At 46.1% G+C, this 17,567-nt stretch overlaps 1 protein-coding gene across 1 annotated transcript in view; it reads right to left on the reverse strand.

The window, feature by feature from the left end:
• Nucleotides 1-14,387: 14,387 nt before the first annotated feature.
• LOC134926769 (uncharacterized) overlaps nucleotides 14,388-17,567 on the reverse strand; it is a 42,465-nt gene continuing 39,285 nt past the window's right edge. The window contains exons 3-5 of the mRNA XM_063921019.1: nucleotides 17,323-17,422; nucleotides 16,087-16,217; nucleotides 14,388-14,966 (exon numbers count right to left, since the gene is read on the reverse strand). Coding sequence (XP_063777089.1) covers nucleotides 14,691-14,966; nucleotides 16,087-16,217; nucleotides 17,323-17,422 — 507 coding nt within the window. The 3' untranslated portion in view covers nucleotides 14,388-14,690. The remainder of the gene's footprint in view (nucleotides 14,967-16,086; nucleotides 16,218-17,322; nucleotides 17,423-17,567) is intronic.

Raw genomic sequence — 17,567 nt, forward strand, 5'->3', positions numbered from 1 at the left:
CCCTAAACTGGTCACACAGCCTGTTGGGGACTCCGGATCACCGCCAACAATTCACCTCAGGCCAGTATAAAAATGTAAATATGAGCGGGAGCCAGCGCCATGGAAGGGGGCGGAGCTTCTCAGAGCAGACCCAGCAGCGTTCAGCGCCATCTTTCCTGCATGCAGAAGCTGACAGGGGAGAGCTGTCCCTCCACATCGACTCCAGCTGCCTTGTAACGGTATCAGGGGGTTGTAGAAGGGGGGAGAGCTTGTGATTTAGACTGTGTAACCTATTAAGGTACACAGTTAGTGCTGGTAAGGGGTGTCCTTATCTCCCAAGGCACTGTGTGTAGGTTGGCTCCAAACTCTGTGTCTCTCTTGGCATTCTTAGTGGGGAAACTCTGTCTGCCATTTCCCTGTGTGTGTGGGGGTACTTGCTGTCTCACATAAGTCATGTCTAGGGATTCTGTGTCATATGCTGCGGAAGGTATGTCATCTCAGAATGACCCCATTCCATGTAATCAGGATTGCTCTGGTTTAGCACAGATTCCATTAAAAGAACCGGAGTGGTTAACCTCTATCAAGAGTATGATTTCTCAGATTTCTACTAGAGTAGCACAAATTGAAAATGCAACACAGGTTTTACAGACCTCTGGGCCCCCTAGCACTCACTCTCAAAAACTTGCTCTTTCCCAGATTATGCAAGACGACACAGACATGGACTCTGACACGGTAGACAGTGATGGGGAAGTGCTGAGGGGGGCGGCATCTCTTGCAAAAGGGGTACAGTTAATGATTGAAGCCATTATAGATGTGTTAAATATTGTTGACACAATACCTGAACAGGTTGCGGAGGCTTACTTCACCGATACTAAGAAAGCCTCGATAACCTTTCCTACATCTGAAGAATTAAATGCTATATTCGAAAAATCCTGGGAGAACCCAGAAAAAAAATTCCAGATCCCAAGAAAGGTGCTGGTTGCATTCCCCTTCCCTGAGGAGGATAGAAAGAAATGGGAAACCCCACTCATAGTTGACGCATCGGTATCCAGACTGTCAAAAAAGGTGGTTTTACCTGTCCCGGGATCTGCCGTGTTGAAAGAACCGGCTGATTGCAAAATTGACACTATGCTCAATTTCATATACACGGCTTCAGGGGTGATATTACGGCCTACTATTGCCTGTGCATGGATTTCTAAAGCTATAGTAAAGTGGTCTGACACGTTACTTGAGGAATTGGATACAATGGATAAATGTGACGTTGAATTGTTCTTACGTAACATACAGGATTCTGTGGGATTTACAGTGGAATCCATGAAGGACCTGGGTTCGATGGCTGCTGGGATATCTTCCATGTCGGTCTCAGCTCGTAGAGGGCTCTGGCTGCGCCAATAGTCTGCCGACACGGAATCCAGGAAAGGCGTGGAGAACCTACCCTACACAGGTCAGGCCCTATTTGGGTAAGCGCAAGATGCGTGGGTCTCCACAGCAACAGCCGGTAAGTCACCTTTTCTTCCTTCAGCTTCACCTCTCACGAAGAAACCTTTTTCTTCAGCTACATCACAGTCCTTTCGGACTCCTAAAATGAGAACAAAAAAGCCGCATAACACCTTCTTTAGAGGAGGGCGGGCAAAATCCAAAAAAACTGCTGCTGCAGGCTCCCAGGACCAGAAGCCTACTTCTGGTACATCAAAATCCTCAGCATGAAGGTGGACCGCACGGCCTGGAGGAAGGACCGGTAGGGGGCGAGGCTCAGAAGGTTCAGTCAGGTTTGGGTGACGTCGAGCCTGGACCCCTGGGTGCAAGATATTGTGTCCCAGGTGTACAGGCTGGAATTTTAAGAGCTCCCGCCTCACCGATTCTTCAAATCAGGCTTGCCAGCTTTGCTGCCAGACAGGGCTATCCTACAGGAAGCCATCCAAAAATTAGCAGGGTCACAGGTCATTGTCCCGATCCACCTCATATGCACAACAAGGGTTACTATTCGAACCTTTTCGTGGTACCGAAACCGGATGGTTCGGTCAGACCAATTTTGAATTTGAAATCATTAAACCCCTATCTGAGGGAGTTCAAATTCAAAATGGAAACTCTGAGAGCGGTGATCTCAGGTCTGGAGGAGGGGGAGTTTATGGTATCCCTGGATATCAAGGATGCGTACCTCCACATTCCAATTTGGCCGTCGCACCAGGCTTATCTCAGATTTGCAATGTTAGACAGTCACTATCAGTCTCTGCCATTCGGTCTCTCCACAGCACCGAGAGTGTTCACCAAGGTGATGACGGAGATGATGGTTCTCCTCTGCAGGCAGGGAGTAAACATAATTCCATACCTGGACGATCTGCTGATAAAGGCAGTATCCAGGGAGAGGTTGTTACAGTCAATTACTGTGTTACGACTCAACTGCTCAGGAATCACGGTTGGATCCTGAACCTTCCGAAATCACATTTGGAGCCGACAAGGAGATTGTCTTTCCTGGGGATAATCCTCGACACGGAAGTGCAGAGGGTGTTTCTTCCAAGGGAGAAAGCATTGGTGACACAGTCTATGGTCCGGGATGTCTTGAAGCCTGCCCGGGTGGCGGTTCATCAGTGCATTCGCCTTCTGGGGAAGATGGTGGCCTCATACGAAGCTCTACAGTACGGAAGATTCCATGCTCGACCCTTCCAACTGGATCCCCTGGACAAATGGTCGGGGTCTCATCTGCACATGCACCAGAGGATACGTCTGTCGCCGAGGGCAAGGATTTCGCTCCTCTGGTGGCTGCAAATGACTCACCTTCTGGAGGGCCGCAGGTTCGGAATTCAGAACTGGATCCTTCTGACCACGGATGCAAGTCTCAGAGGTTGGGGAGCAGTCACCCAAGTGTAAACCTTCCAAGGAAGATGGCCAAATGAGGATGCCATTTTTCCAATAAATATTCTGGAATTCAGTTTAACTTTGCTCTTGATTGAGTACTGTCTTTGTTACTTGGTTAAGTACTGTTTCAGCTTTTGCTGAGTTTCAAGCTAGTTAGCTTGGTTTGCCTTGTATGTGTGAGCTGGTGTTAATCTCGCCACTATCTATATATAATCCTTCTCTCGAAGATGTCCATCTCCTCAGGCACAGTTTCTAGACTGAGTCTGGTAGGAGGGGCTTAGAGGGAGGAGCCAGCCCACACTTGCAAACTCTTAAAGTGCCAATGGATCCTGGTGGACTCATCTATACCCCATGGTACTAATGTGGACCCCAGCATCCTCTACAGACCACGAGAAAAGGATTGACCGGTAGGTAATTAAAATCCTATTTTTTCAATGTTCAGTGTGCACTATCTGATTTGGATACGTGATTATAACATTGGTACCTATTATGCTACTTTGTTAATTTTCGGATTAGTTATTTTTTCAGATTCATCTATTTAAGCATTTGTCAGCGGGCGGGTTAGGCCATATTGTGCTTCTGTGAGACGTAATTTAACAATAGGATTTGCCTATTTCATTGGTATTAATAGTTGGTATTGACCTGTCCTTTTTTCTTGTGCCTATTTCCAGCCTCACAATATCCCACCTACTGTGCCTTTAATTGTATTAAAAGATCTAATCTTTGACCAAATAATAATGTGATGTATATGCATCTGCTCTGATAATTCATATCCCTTTTTTTCATGTAGTATATCTACATTACTTATCTTTCCACTCATTTTCTGGACTCTCACCAACGATCCACTGGTTAATGGGCGGCTCCGCCCTGCATACCTTTGCCTAACGCTGGCAGCAGATCCATCGAAAATATACTTTCTCTTCAAATTTTTCCTTTCTATTTTTCTCATCCTAAATTGCTTCTCCTTGTTCATACCTTTGATTTTTGCTCCTATGAACTCTCATCAGTGATCCCGGAGTGACAAAGGCATTTGTTTCCTCTATCACACCACACTGTGGGGGTAATTCAGAGTTGATCGCAGCAGCAAATTTGTTACCAGCTGGCCAAAATCAAGTGCACTGCAGGGAGGGCAGATGTAACATGTGCAGAGAGAGTTAGATTTGCCTGGGTTATATTGTTTCTGTGCAGGGTAAATACTGGCTGCTTTATTTTTACTCTGCAATTTAGATTTCAGATTGAACACACCCCACCCAAATCTAACTCTCTCTGCACATATTACATCTGCCTCCCCTGCAGTGCACATGGTTTTGCCCAACTGCTAACAAATTTGCTGCTGCGATCAACTCTGAATTAGGCCCTGTAAACGCCCGATTCCGTTCGATCTTGGAAGCGAAGCAGTGTTGCGTCGGGCCAGTACTGGGTTGGGTGACCTCCTAGGAATGCCCGGTTTAGTAGAGGCTTGAGAGATGGTACACTCAGTGAATCTGCTGTCAGCGTTAGGCACAATCTCTTCACTATCTATTGTACTCTCATCACTCTGAATGACTTGATATTTGTCCTTTAACCATCTTTCTTATTGACTCACCTTACATAGGCACTGGTTTATATGTGGTATCTCTTTATTGTGATATTATTCCATATCTGTGGATTCACAAAAGATTTATGTTTTGACGCTTTTGGCATTGACACTCACCATATTTTATACTTTGTGGTCCACTAATTTAGGGCCTATTCTCATATTAATTCATGAGATATTAGGCCATTTATTTGTGGAGCTTTTTAATATTTTGTTTATGTGTTATTTGTAATTTGCTATTGTCATGTTTGTCCAGGATGCATTAATTGCTTTAGTTTAACTATGTACCAATAAAGCTTTTATGTTTTAACTAATTTCTCTTAATACTACAGTCGTTTTCTGACATTCTAAGAGTGCACCCACAAAAGTGTCTTCTTTTTCTCCTTTGTGTAACTGTACTTACTCCACAAACTCGGGGTGCACCACCAATACATACATTTATAGGAATTTATCCTTTACATATGTCAAATAATTTTGCTTTCCTATGCTGGTAAGCATAACATCTTTGATCTAGTGCGGTATCCCCTCAAATTCTCTTTGCAGAAAAGCCAGTATTCTGGAAGTTTGCGGGCTTTCAACATCGTTTGAATAACCACCTCTGAAAATCCTTTGGCTCTCAGGAGTGATGCTTCAAGAGCCATGCCGTCAAAGCCAGTCTGGACAGGTCTGGTTAGAGACAAAGGCCCAGTATGAGGAGGTCTGGTCGTTGAGGAAGTAGAAGGGGATGCTCCATCGATAGACCCTGCAGGTCTAAGAACCAGTGCATTCTGGGCCACGCTGGAGCGACTAGAAGCAACATTCCTCCTTCCTGTTTGAACTCCCGTAGATCTCTGGGCAGGAGTGACACCGGAAGGAACACGAAAGGCAGTCGAACATTCCATGGAATCGCCAGTGGGTCCACGAACCCTGCTTGAGGATCCCTTGTCCTTGATCCGAAGAATGGAACCTTGTGATTGTGTCGAGACGCCATGAGGTCTACATCCGGTAGACCCCACCTGTCCACGAGGAGTTGAAAGACTTCTGAATGAAGACTCCACTCTCCGGCCTATACGTCCTGGTGACTGAAGTACTGTACTCCGCTTCCCAATTCAGGACACCCAGAATGAACACTGCCGATATACTTGGCAGATGGTGTTCTGCCCAACAAAGGATTTTTGACACTTCCTTCATAGCCATGCGGCTTAGAGTGCCGCCTTGATGGTTTATGTATGCCACTGTCGTGGCGTTGTCTGACCGTACCAGAGCTGGTCTGTTCCGTACCAGAGGCAGGTGCAAGTGATAATGCATTGAATACCGCCCTCAGCTCTAGGATGTTTATTGGAAGGAGTGATTCTTCCTTGGTCCACCGAGCCTGAAAAGAGTGTTGCTCCAACACCACTTCCCATCCCCTCAGACTGGCATCCGTCGTCATGAGGACCCAGTCGGGGATCCAAAAGGGACGGCCCCTGCTCAGTTGCTGGTCCTGGAGCCACCAGGCCAGCGACAAACGAACCTCCGGAGTCAACAAGATAATTTGGGATCTGATCCGATCTGACTGTGTGTGTCCAGAAGTGCCCCTAGGTGCACCATGCTCTGAGCTGGGACCAGCGAGGATTTTTTCCAATTTATCAGCCATCCGTGGGCTTGTAAGCAACCCCACCGTCAATTGTAGACGACTGAGGAAGACATCATGGGAACTCGCCAGAATCAGCAGGTCGTCCAAGTACGGCAGGATTCTGACTCCCTGGCGACGGAGGTACACCGTCATCACAGCCATAACCTTGGTGAAGATCTGTGGAGCCGTGGCTAGTCCGAACGGCAGAGCCTGGAATTGGTAGTGACTGTCGCCAATAGCAAACCGCAGGAACTGCTGATGCAATATGGCAATAGGAATATGCAAATAAGCATCCTGTATATCCAGGGATACTATGTAATCTCCGGGTTCCATCACCAGCACAATAGAGCGCAAGGTTTCCATACGAAACTTGGCGACACTCACAAATTTGTTCAGTGACTTGAGGTTGAGTATAGGCTGAAAAGACCCATTGGGTTTCTGCACCAGAAACATGTCGAATAATAGCCTCTGCCACACTGGGACTGAGGTACCGGCACTACCACTCCTGTACTCAGGAGGGAACCTACCACCGTTTGTAGAGCCTGCGCCTTCAACGGATCTGAAGGGAGTACCGTAGTGCAGAACTGGTGAGGTGGACGTCTGCTGAATGAGACAGCGTACCCGTGAGAGACAACTTCCAGTACCCAAGCGTCTGAAGTGGTCTTTAATCAGACCTGGGCGAATTGTAGAAGTCGGACTCCCACCCTGCGGTCCCTCAGGGGGAGGCCCACCCCGTCATGCAGCAGGCTTGTCTTGTTTCAAAGCAGGCTGATGGGCTGCCTAGGACTGTTTCGTCTTGGGCTTGGTGGTCTTGGGAGCACAAGATTGTCTGAAGTAAGACTGACCCTTGGCTTTCCCTTTTAGGTCGAAAGGAACGAAAAGTGGTAGTCTTCGTCTTCTGAGTAGAAGGATTAGTAGGAGGAATAAAAGCAGTCTTAGCAGCTGCTAATTCAGACACTATTTTATTCAGGTCCTCTCCCAAAAAAATGTCCCCAGTAAAGGGTAGTGCCTCCAAGGTATTCTTGGAGTCCAAATCCACTTTCCACTACCTTAACCACAGTATACGGTGAGCCAGGACAAACGTGAATGACGCTTTGGCTGCCAGTACCCCCGCCGCAGAGGACGCTTCCTGAATGTAATAGGCAGAGGTGCATATGTGAGACAGGTATTGTCTGGCTTTGTCAGAAATATCCTCGGGCAGCTCATCCTCTAATGCCTGAACCCACGTCTCAATACCCTTTGCGGCCCAAGAGGCAGCTATGGTGGGCCTATGAATGGCCCCTGCGAGGGAATATATAGATTTCAGGCATCCCTCCACGCGCTTATCGGTCGGTTCCTTCAGTGAGGTGACAGTGGTAACAGGCAGAGTAGACAACACCACGAGACGGGTGACGTGAGAATCCACCGGCGGTGGAGTCTCCCACTTGCTACATAACTCTGCAGGGAGAGGATAACGAGCCAAAGCCCGTTTAGGTAGCGGGAATGTCTTACCTGGGGTACACCAGGGTTCCTTCCTGATGTCCACAAGATGATCAGAATGGGGTAATACAGTTTTTACCACCTTCTGTTGTTTAAACGTATCAGTTTTCTAGGCCACTGTAGTGGAATCCTCATCCTCAGTGATCTGTAGGATCTGCTTAATAGCATACACCAGGGCAGGGACATCAACCTGTAAGGTAGAATCCTCGTCAGTAACACAATTCAGACTCTGACAGGACCATATTGCTCCCCCTCCTCATCAGATGAAACATCAGAGAGGTTAGTGGACTGTGAGGTGGAAGCAGCCTGCTTAGAGGACCCAGGGACATGGGAGTGACCTGGAGTAGATTTCTGTCTAACCATGGACTGATTCAACTGCTGCAGCTGGGTAGACAAATTTTCCGCCCAAGGCGGATTTACTATAGGGACAACTTGTGGTGGCAGTGGCACAGGAGGTCCCATAGGGGGGGGGGGTATTAAACGGTCTACCAGAGTCCCCAGGAGGGTAGTGAACATAGCCCAGGGTGGATACAGGAGCTGCAGGCTGACTGGGAGGTGTATGCCATTTAGAACACAGGCCATCACACAATACTTCCCCCTCAGGTAAACCTCTGCAGCATACCTTGCATTTTACAGGAGCCTCCAGAGTTTTACTGCCCTTATTGATAGACATTGTAATAAAGCAACAATCAGGCTATTAGTATGATGAAGCCTGGCAGAGTACACAACCTGCGGACAAAGTACACAACCAGCGTAAGAGTACACACCTTGTGAACTAAATCCCGGTGTACGTGACTGTAACACAGTAAAATATCCGTATAGTAATAAGTACTGTGTGAACTATATTAAAGGACCCTGATGCACCTAGTCCCTTCGGGTACATAACATAGTGACGGCTACCTTAGATGGGATACACATGAGAGTGAAACCAAACAGTAGATCCAGGCACACACAGTCACAGGCAATGCAGAGATTATTATAAGAACAATAATACTGCACTGGACTAATGTATGTATATATATATATATATATATATATATACATACACACACAGACACACACACACACACACACACACGTATACATACATACATACATACATACACAGTATATAATACACAGCGCGGTCCTAGACCGAAGGTATATATCAGAATACTCGTACAATATATTCTGGCATAGGTACACTTTTTCTTAACTAACGCTGTTTGTAATAAGACATGTAGAATGTAAAGTCTCAGCGCTGTGAACAGGCGACTTTACAGGGAAGACCTTGCCCTGCAATCCCAGAGACCAGCAGCAGCTATGCTTAGAAGATGGTGCCCAGCTTCTCTGTCAGGAACTGAGGGAGAGTGTGAGGCAACTCCAGGGTGGGAAATCTGTGAGGAGATGGCGCCCTGGGCCCGGGGGAGGGACTACAGGTCAAGCGCTAACTCCCCTATGCTGGGCCTCATCGCTGGTACTATGGAGCCTTACCAATAGGGGCGCTAGTACATCCGACCTGTGCTCCTATGCCCTGGCGGATATAGTGAGGTCCCTGCTCGGTGACAGTGCCCACACCAATGTCGCAGTCCGTCTCCCTAGATTGCGACCAGGTACGCGATTAAGTGGCGGGTCCCACCTGGGGAACCCGCTTACCTCCTCCCTTCATAGCATCCATGTAAACCAGGAGAGCTTCTGCGACCATGTGCCTAAGCTGGAGCGTCTCCGCCGCAAGTACCTAGGATCTGAGCCGCAGAAGTATGCGGCCTGCCTGGTAGGTGCAGCCTGCCTGTTAGGTGACATGCTGCCTGCAGGCACCACTCGACGCTGAGCTCTCAGTGCCAGGAGGCGCGGTTATAGAGGAGGCCCCAATGCATCCTGGGACAGTCAAAGCTTTGCCTGATGGTGCCTCTGGATCAAGATCCCACTCTACACCCCAATGTTTTCCCTGTGGAACAAAGTGTACCCCGCTGCAGAAATAAATGGTTTTGCACAGCAGCTATATCTTTGGATGCAGCTGCTGTGCAAAAATATGCTAATACCTGCAGGTGGTGTCTGACGGATAAAGACGCCTCCTGCCAGCATCTTATATCCTAGTAATGTGTGCAAAGAGTAAAAGAGATATTACCAAAATGTATCAATGAAATACATGATTTTTCATACCCTCCAAAATGTTACACATAAAAATCGGTACAAATCCGAAAAGGGGGCGTGGCAACAGGTAATTTCTATACTTTCAATGGAAGTTTGTACAGCCAAAAATCGGTACAGACCACACAAAAAAAAGGTACAGTTGGAGGATATGAATTTTTCACCAGCAATATATTTAATTAATCTTTATGCTCCTAACCAGGCCTAGGCTGCGTTGCTAAATGAAACACTGGAGAGACTATGGTGGTCATTCCGAGTTGTTCGCTCGCAAGCTGCTTTTAGCAGCTTTGCACACGCTAAGCCGCCGCCTACTGGGAGTGAATCTTAGCTTATCAAAATTGCGAACGAAAGATTCGCAATATTGCGATAAGACATCTCTGCAGTTTCTGAGTAACTCGAGACTTACTCGGCATCTGCGATCAGTTCAGTGCTTGTCGTTCCTGGTTTGACGTCACAAACACACCCAGCGTTCGCCCAGACACTCCTCCGTTTCTCCAGCCACTCCCGCGTTTTTCCCAGAAACGGTAGCGTTTTTTCGCACACACCCATAAAATGGCCAGTTTCCGCCCAGAAACACCAACTTCCTGTCAATCACATTACGATCACCAGAACGAAGAAAAAACCGTGAGTAAAATTCCTAACTGCATAGCAAATTTACTTGGCGCAGTCGCAGTGCGAACATTGCGCATGCGCACTAAGCAGAAAATCGCTGCGATGCGAATAAATTTACAGAGCGAACAACTCGGAATGACCCCCTATAATCACAGGTGGAGTGTACTGTGGGACTGGGAGGAGAACTCAGATGGGCAATGGAACCTTGGAAGATGCTTCTTTAGAGGCAAATCAATCCAGCTGTGACATTTATGCAAAAACAACAAAAGGAATCTGTAAAAGAAAAACTTCTTTTGAAAGTTGATTGTTACAGAAACCTCCCATAAATCCTTCTCAGCCGATGGGATTCTTATAGAACTGTCAGAACAAGAACAAAGGACCTGATTCTGACTTGTACGCAAACCTGATGGTTTATGTAAAAAAAACAATGTTTGGGGAACTGCGCATGTGCAGAACAGGTCCTGGGTTATCGCTCACAGTTCCCTCTTAAGCCGCAGCATGATTGAAATGCTCCGCCATTTCGGCGGCATACCGGGCATGGCAGCTGGCAACACGTCCCCATTTTATAGGTGTGCCAAGCCCAGGGCCTGTGTCATCGGATGCAGACTTCCTGGATACGGCAGTCTGAGTAAGCGTTGACACTAGCTGAGGGCTATGACAGCGATGTCTATCTGATGCTGAGTCTTCAGACACAACACTCAGAGCGCATAAGTCTATTACATACAGACGCCTCCTACAGCATTACAATATTTGTGGTACAGTATAGCACAGAAGCTTCCTCATAATCCTCTTTAAACTCCTCACCCTCACATACAAGGCCATCTGTAATTCCACTGCTCCCTACATCTCCAACATCCTCTCCCTTCATACTCCCTCCTGCCCCCTACGGTCGACCAATGACCGTCGCCTCTCCACCGCCCTGGTCACTGCTTCCCATGCTCGTGTTCAAGACTATGCCCGTGCTGCACCCCTTCAGTGGGACGCACTCCCCCGCTCCATTAGACTCTCCCCGACTTTGCAAAGCTTCAAACGGGCACTAAAAACCCACCTATTCAACAAAGCATACCCGCCCGATGCATAACCCAGTCCTGAGGCCGCGCATCCAACCCCCTTCGTCATGCCGTGAACATATCAGCTTTGCTTGCATACTACCATCAGGCTACCTCTCGCTTGCTTACACCTCTTGTTATCTGTCTATCGCCCCACCCCACTAGATTGCTAGCTCTTCAGAGCAGGGCCCTCTTTCCTCTTGTTATCTAATCCATCGTCTCGACACATTTCACTCGCAACTCTCCCCTACTCAACGACCATCTTTACCCGCTTTCTCTCCTGCTAGTAAAGGCTCATCTCCATCTATAACCACCAGCCCCTAGTAGCACGATGATCACTCCCTCAATACTTACATCTTAGCTGTATTATGTCTTGAGAAAGTGTGGTGCCCTATGTTACCTGTACTCTATTTCTGTTATTTATTTACTGTAATGCTAAGTTTTGTTTTCCTGTACTGTCCTTTGTACGGCGCTGCAAAACACTTGTGGCGCCTTATAAATAAAATGTAATAATAACAACAACCACATCAGAATCAGGACTATTGTTAGTTCATCTCTTACCGAAGATACAGTGTCAGTAAAGGACCAATTCTTTCATACACATAATCAGACTTTGAATGTAGAGCTAGATAACTAAGAGATAGTGAGGATGTCCTACACTCAAATCATCACTGGGACATTATCCCCAGTAAATATCACCTTTAAAAGAGAAAGCCAAGACTATTTCCCTAAAACTTCAAAGATGACCTGAGATATCTCAGCCCAGCCACTCACACTGGATGTAACCCATGTGGTAAGATCCTAAACTCAGATGGATTCACCATTACACATTATAAAACCTTTGGGGACAAGCTTAATCCGATCCTCCTCATTGAAATTAAATGATTCTGTTCTTACAATAGTCTTTATTTGCATACTATGATTCTCTCTAAAGGAAATTACCCTCCCAGTGCTTTACTTACTTGTCAATCTTTCTATTCAATGTAGAGCTAAAATGATACATGCAGAGGACAGCCAAACACCTGAAACTTCTTATAACTGATTTACACTACTCTGATCAGTATGGTTTTACAACAGAAACACAGGCCTGGGACAGCACCATAAAGATTATTACCTGATTCAGGGCCAAGCAATCCCTGCTGTACTCATATCCGTAGATACAGAGAATGCTTTTAACAGGAGATTTGCACTTTCTTCCTGGGGGCATCGGGGACTGGGTTTGTCTCCCTTTGCCCTCTGTAAGAATCCTTCAGCCGGAATTAAATGACTCGTGCACGGCTGGACTTAACAAAATGCCTATGATCTTAGTACACGGTATGGATGTTTTATCTACTGTAGATCTATTGGGGGTCACCCTTCTATACTTGTGGTCCATCAGTGGGGCACAAACCACAGGATAGCATTACTTGCAGCTGACCTATTAGTAATCATCCAAAAACCTGTAATTTATCGCCCCAGTCAGATAAATATTGAATTTTAAATTAAATTATGACAATCTGTGGCAATTAACCTGATTCCTCTGACTGTACTATGCACCCCAGTTCAATCCAACCTCCCAGTTGGTAGGACATTGGTAGAATGTGCACGCTGACACAACCTCTGGTTTCATCCAATCCTGGTCATTTGGTCATGTCAAAAGATTTTTACATTAGGAGACCAGATCAACAACCAATGAGTAACTGACCAATATAGAAGCATGTATGCTATGGCGACTGGTTTGTCCAATTCTTCTCCCAGTTCATCCATGTGAGTGGCAGTCAGACTGCCAAAGATAGGAAGCGTTTTTTACAATGACATTTCTTTCAGCAAAATGTTTCAGCAGATGGACATAGTCTGGCTGTTAAATTGGGACCAGGTCTCCAGTAGGATTGTGCCAACAGTCTGGTCTGGAGTTGAATTCCCATAAAACCTTTTTTAAATCACGACATCCTAGGAGTATTCGAATTTTGTTTACGGCACCCCTAATCCAAAAGTTTCTTATTGAGAAATTCAGCAAATATTAAATTATGCAAATTGTGTTTATGGAGGGTATTCAATTGTAGTCGGAAACAGCCATCTTGTCGGAAAGACAGAAGTTTCCGACTTTTTTAGGTCAGAAACTGTTCCAACCTATTCAATCCCCCTGCTTTTTTTCTGACAAGTTGGAAAACACGCAGATCAGCGATATACTGTAGTCGTGGATCCATGTGTTTTGTCGGAAGCGCGGCCAAATCAGACAGGTTTTAACCCCGTTTCCGACAATGTCAATCCGACTTCTTCTTCTTAAAGCGCCTGATTGGATTTATGTTACTATCAGTCGCTTTAAGAAGAAGATTGGAAACCACTGGTCTTAATAATGTTATGGGTGATCCCGGCTATCTGCATATGGACACCAGGATCCCAGCCGCCAGAATGCCGTCAGGGGGGCAAGAGCAACAAAGCCCTAGCGTGCTCGGTGGCTGTCTGCGCTCGCCACAGGTTCTATTCCCACTCTATGGGTGTTGTGGACACCCATGACTGGGAATAGTCCTCGGCCCCCTGCCGGCATTCTGGCAGCTGGGATCCTGGCGTCCATATGCAGATCGCTGGGATCACCCATAACATTATTAAGACCAGTGGTTGCCAATCTTCTTCTTAAAGCGACTGATAGTAACATAAATCCAATCATATTTATTAAAAGGGCAAGAAAATGAGGGAAGGGTGGCATGCTACGGGTTGTTTAATCTCTTGATTAGATTAAAAAATAAATAAAAAAAATTCTCCTTTATTCCTATCTATCTATCCCCCTTTACCCTTCCAAATTTATACCCCTTTCACACCACCTGAGGCGGGTCGCACCCGGGAGCCTGACACGGGAGCTCCCAGGGTGCAACCCGCCTCAGGCGCCCCGCTGCCGCTGTATGCAATCTGGCATATCATATGATCTCCAAGCACCGTCCGTCCACACACAGTGAGCGGGAAATGGGTTGCATGAACCCGGCTCCTGTTCGCACCGCACAGTGAGTCGGGTTGAACATGTGTTCAACCCTGCTCGCTAGCAGAGTTGGAATACCGGGTCGTTTCATGTGCCAATAACCCATGTTCATAGCTGGCAGTCTGAAAGGGGTTTTAATGAATAAGAAAAGCGTGAGGCTTGTTGCTTATTATACTTATTTCAGTATTCATTGTTTTTATTTACATTATTCAAATTATTAGAGTTAAGGTGTCAGTAAAACATACCTGGATGACGCTATAGGTCATTAAACCAGTAACCATATTACAACTGTTACACTTTAATTCAAGCTTAGTGCTGTAGTACATAATAAACACAAAGAAGTGTGCGAACTTTCATTTTGTGAGATTAGTCAATACCTGAGTATTAGATGTTTACTAATGAATTCATTGGAGACTGATCACTTGCCTACATAATATGAAGCAGTTTTGTCACACAACTCATTTATTTTGGTTCTTCAGATTTTTCTTTGGGAAGTCTCCCAAGGGCATAAAACTCTTCATTGGGTCGCATATCAGTTAAGTGAGCAATACGATTGGCCATGGCAAAAAAGGCAGTAACCATGGCAATATCCCAGGCATCTTCACGGTCCAAGCCATTTTCTTCCAGTTTGCTGAGGTGCTTCTCCGTTATGTTTTCAGGTTTAGCAATTGCCAAAGCAAACTCTAGCATGGCACGTTCTCTCTGGCCAAGATCAGCTAGATCACAGTTGACAACAACCTAAATTAAAAATAAAATGTTTAACAATAATTGTAAAAAAAAATAACTAACAGTTGTGTACTCCAAAATATTTAGATTTAACTCTTTGGCATACCCACGACTGAAATGCAAACTATGATTTTTAGCAATGACCCGTCCTCTCATGACCTGCATTCCAAACCAATTGTTCAAGATATTTAGAACATTGGGCCTAATCCTGAGTTGATCGCAGCATCAATTTTGTTAGCAGTTGGGGAAAACCATGTGCACTGCAGGGGGGACAGATATGTGCAGAGAGAGTTAGATTTGGGTGGGGTGTATTCAAAGTGAAATCTAAATTGCAGTGTAAAAATAAAGTAGCCAGTATTTACCCTGCACAGAAACAAAATAACCCACCCAAATCTATCTCTCTCTGCACATGTTATATCTGCCCTCCCCTGCAGTGCATATGGGCCCTCATTCCGAGTTGTTCGCTCGCTAGCTGCTTTTAGCACACGCTAAGCCGCCGCCCTCTGGGAGTGTATCTTAGCTTAGCAGAATTGCGAACGAAAGATTCGCAAAATTGCGTATAGAAATTTCTTAGCAGTTTCTGAGTAGCTCGACACTTACTCTGCCACTGCGATCAGTTCAGTCAGTTTCGTTCCTGGTTTGACGTCACAAACACACCCAGCGTTCGCCCAGGCACTCCCCCGTTTCTCCAGCCACTCCCGCGTTTTTCCCAGAAACGGCAGTGTTTTTTCACACACACCCATAAAACGGCCAGTTTCCGCCCAGAAACACCCACTTCCTGTCAATCACACTCCAATCACCAGAACGAAGAAAAATCCTCGTAATGCCGTGAGTAAAATACCTAACTTTTGAGTAAAATAACTAACCGCATGCACTCTGCGAACCTTGAGCATGCGCAGTAAGCGACTAATCGCAATATAGCGAAACTCGGAAACGAGCGAGCAACTCGGAATGAGGGCCATGGTTTTGCCCAATTGCTAACAAACTTGCTGCTGCGATCAACTCGGAATGACCACCATAGTTCCAATATACTGGATGGTCAAATGAAGCTAAGCCCTCTATTGTCCAACCAGCACTGGGGTTTACATAACTCAAATGATGGTATTTCAGTAAGTAAATGTCACTGGTTTACCTGGTCAGCCAATGTTTTGTTCTTTGAATATATTCTGTGTAATGCACTGTGAGCTGTTACACAATATGGACATTTGTTGTGTGCGCTGGTTGCTACAATTATTAGCTCTTTATCAGCTTTGGATAAATTGCCTGCAAGAAAAAGGAACAATATTTTAAAGTTTACATCATTGCTGTTTTGGATGCATTGTTAAAATAATATTTAATTTTCACAAAAACAAGTTTTAGCGGGTTACACCCGGGACTTCCACACGTGTCCTTCCCAGGTGTGACCCGCTTGAGACCCCTTTCATACTGCCGTGTCAATGACATCACCGCGCCATGTGCGAGGTGGCGATTGGAGATCAGATGATCTCCAAGCGCCACCTGCTCCTATAGTGTGAATGGGTAACATGACGCATTGACCCGGCAACCTGTTCACACCGCAACAGCAACCCGATCAGACTCATGTTTAACCCTGCTTTAAACATGGGTTGAAATGCCGGGTTGCCTTACCCAGGATATTTCCCCTGGCCCCTTTCACACTGCACAAAAACCTGGGTTATTGCGCGTTCACATGCAATAACCCGGGCTATTTTTGGCAGTGTGAAAGGGGTATTACTCATATTTTTATTTCATTATATTCCAACCATAGTTCCAAAAAAATAATATGCAGGTGTCTATAGGAATACTGCACCGTGGGCCTTATGCAGTTCGCATCACAAAACGATGCAACCACAATTTTGGCGATCGGGCCGCAGTGCGCATGCGCAGGTCCTGTGCTGCGTGTGCAGTTAATGCTGTCAAGTTGCATTAACTGCGAACACCTCTGCTTGATTGACAGGCAGAGGTGTTTGCGGGGAGGCGACGGATCACTGCGGGGGTGGCGCGTCAAAAGTGGGGATAGGTCAGCAGCATTTTCAGGGCAGCTATGTGGCGTCACACGCAGCCGCTCCTAACGAAAACATGGAGGCAGGACTCCGACCTGTTGTTGCGGCTAGGCTGCGTCGGCAGGAGGCTTCCCTGGTTTCTGCGACCGTGTACTAATTGCGCCACGATTGCAATTAGAGTGCGGTCGCAGTTGGTGGGCAGCATGCTGGGCAGCCTCGCCCTGCGATGGGCAAGCACCAGCATGCGAAAGAACAGATTGCAAATTCTGCTTTTTAGCAGAATTTGCAATCCGTACTGAATAAACCCCCCATGTACATTTACACTGTATCTATAAAAATGAAGTTAGGAAAAACAAAGTTCTGCTTACCAGTATCCTTGTTCATAATGACATTATAATAAGCAAAAAATGCTCTGAACTCATCTGGTCGATGTGCCATTACTTTAAAAACATTTGGCAAGAAATCACTCTAAAAGTACAAAAGAAATAATAGACATGTAAATCCTAGCCGAACTGTAAAAAAACAAAAAACTTTGTTAACTCTCATTCTTCTAGGTCCATGGGGTCCACAGTGGATATCATGGAGTGTAGGTGATGGAGAAAGGACCGGGCAC

Source organism: Pseudophryne corroboree, chromosome 1, assembly GCF_028390025.1.
Source record: "Pseudophryne corroboree isolate aPseCor3 chromosome 1, aPseCor3.hap2, whole genome shotgun sequence".
NCBI lineage: Eukaryota > Metazoa > Chordata > Amphibia > Anura > Myobatrachidae > Pseudophryne > Pseudophryne corroboree.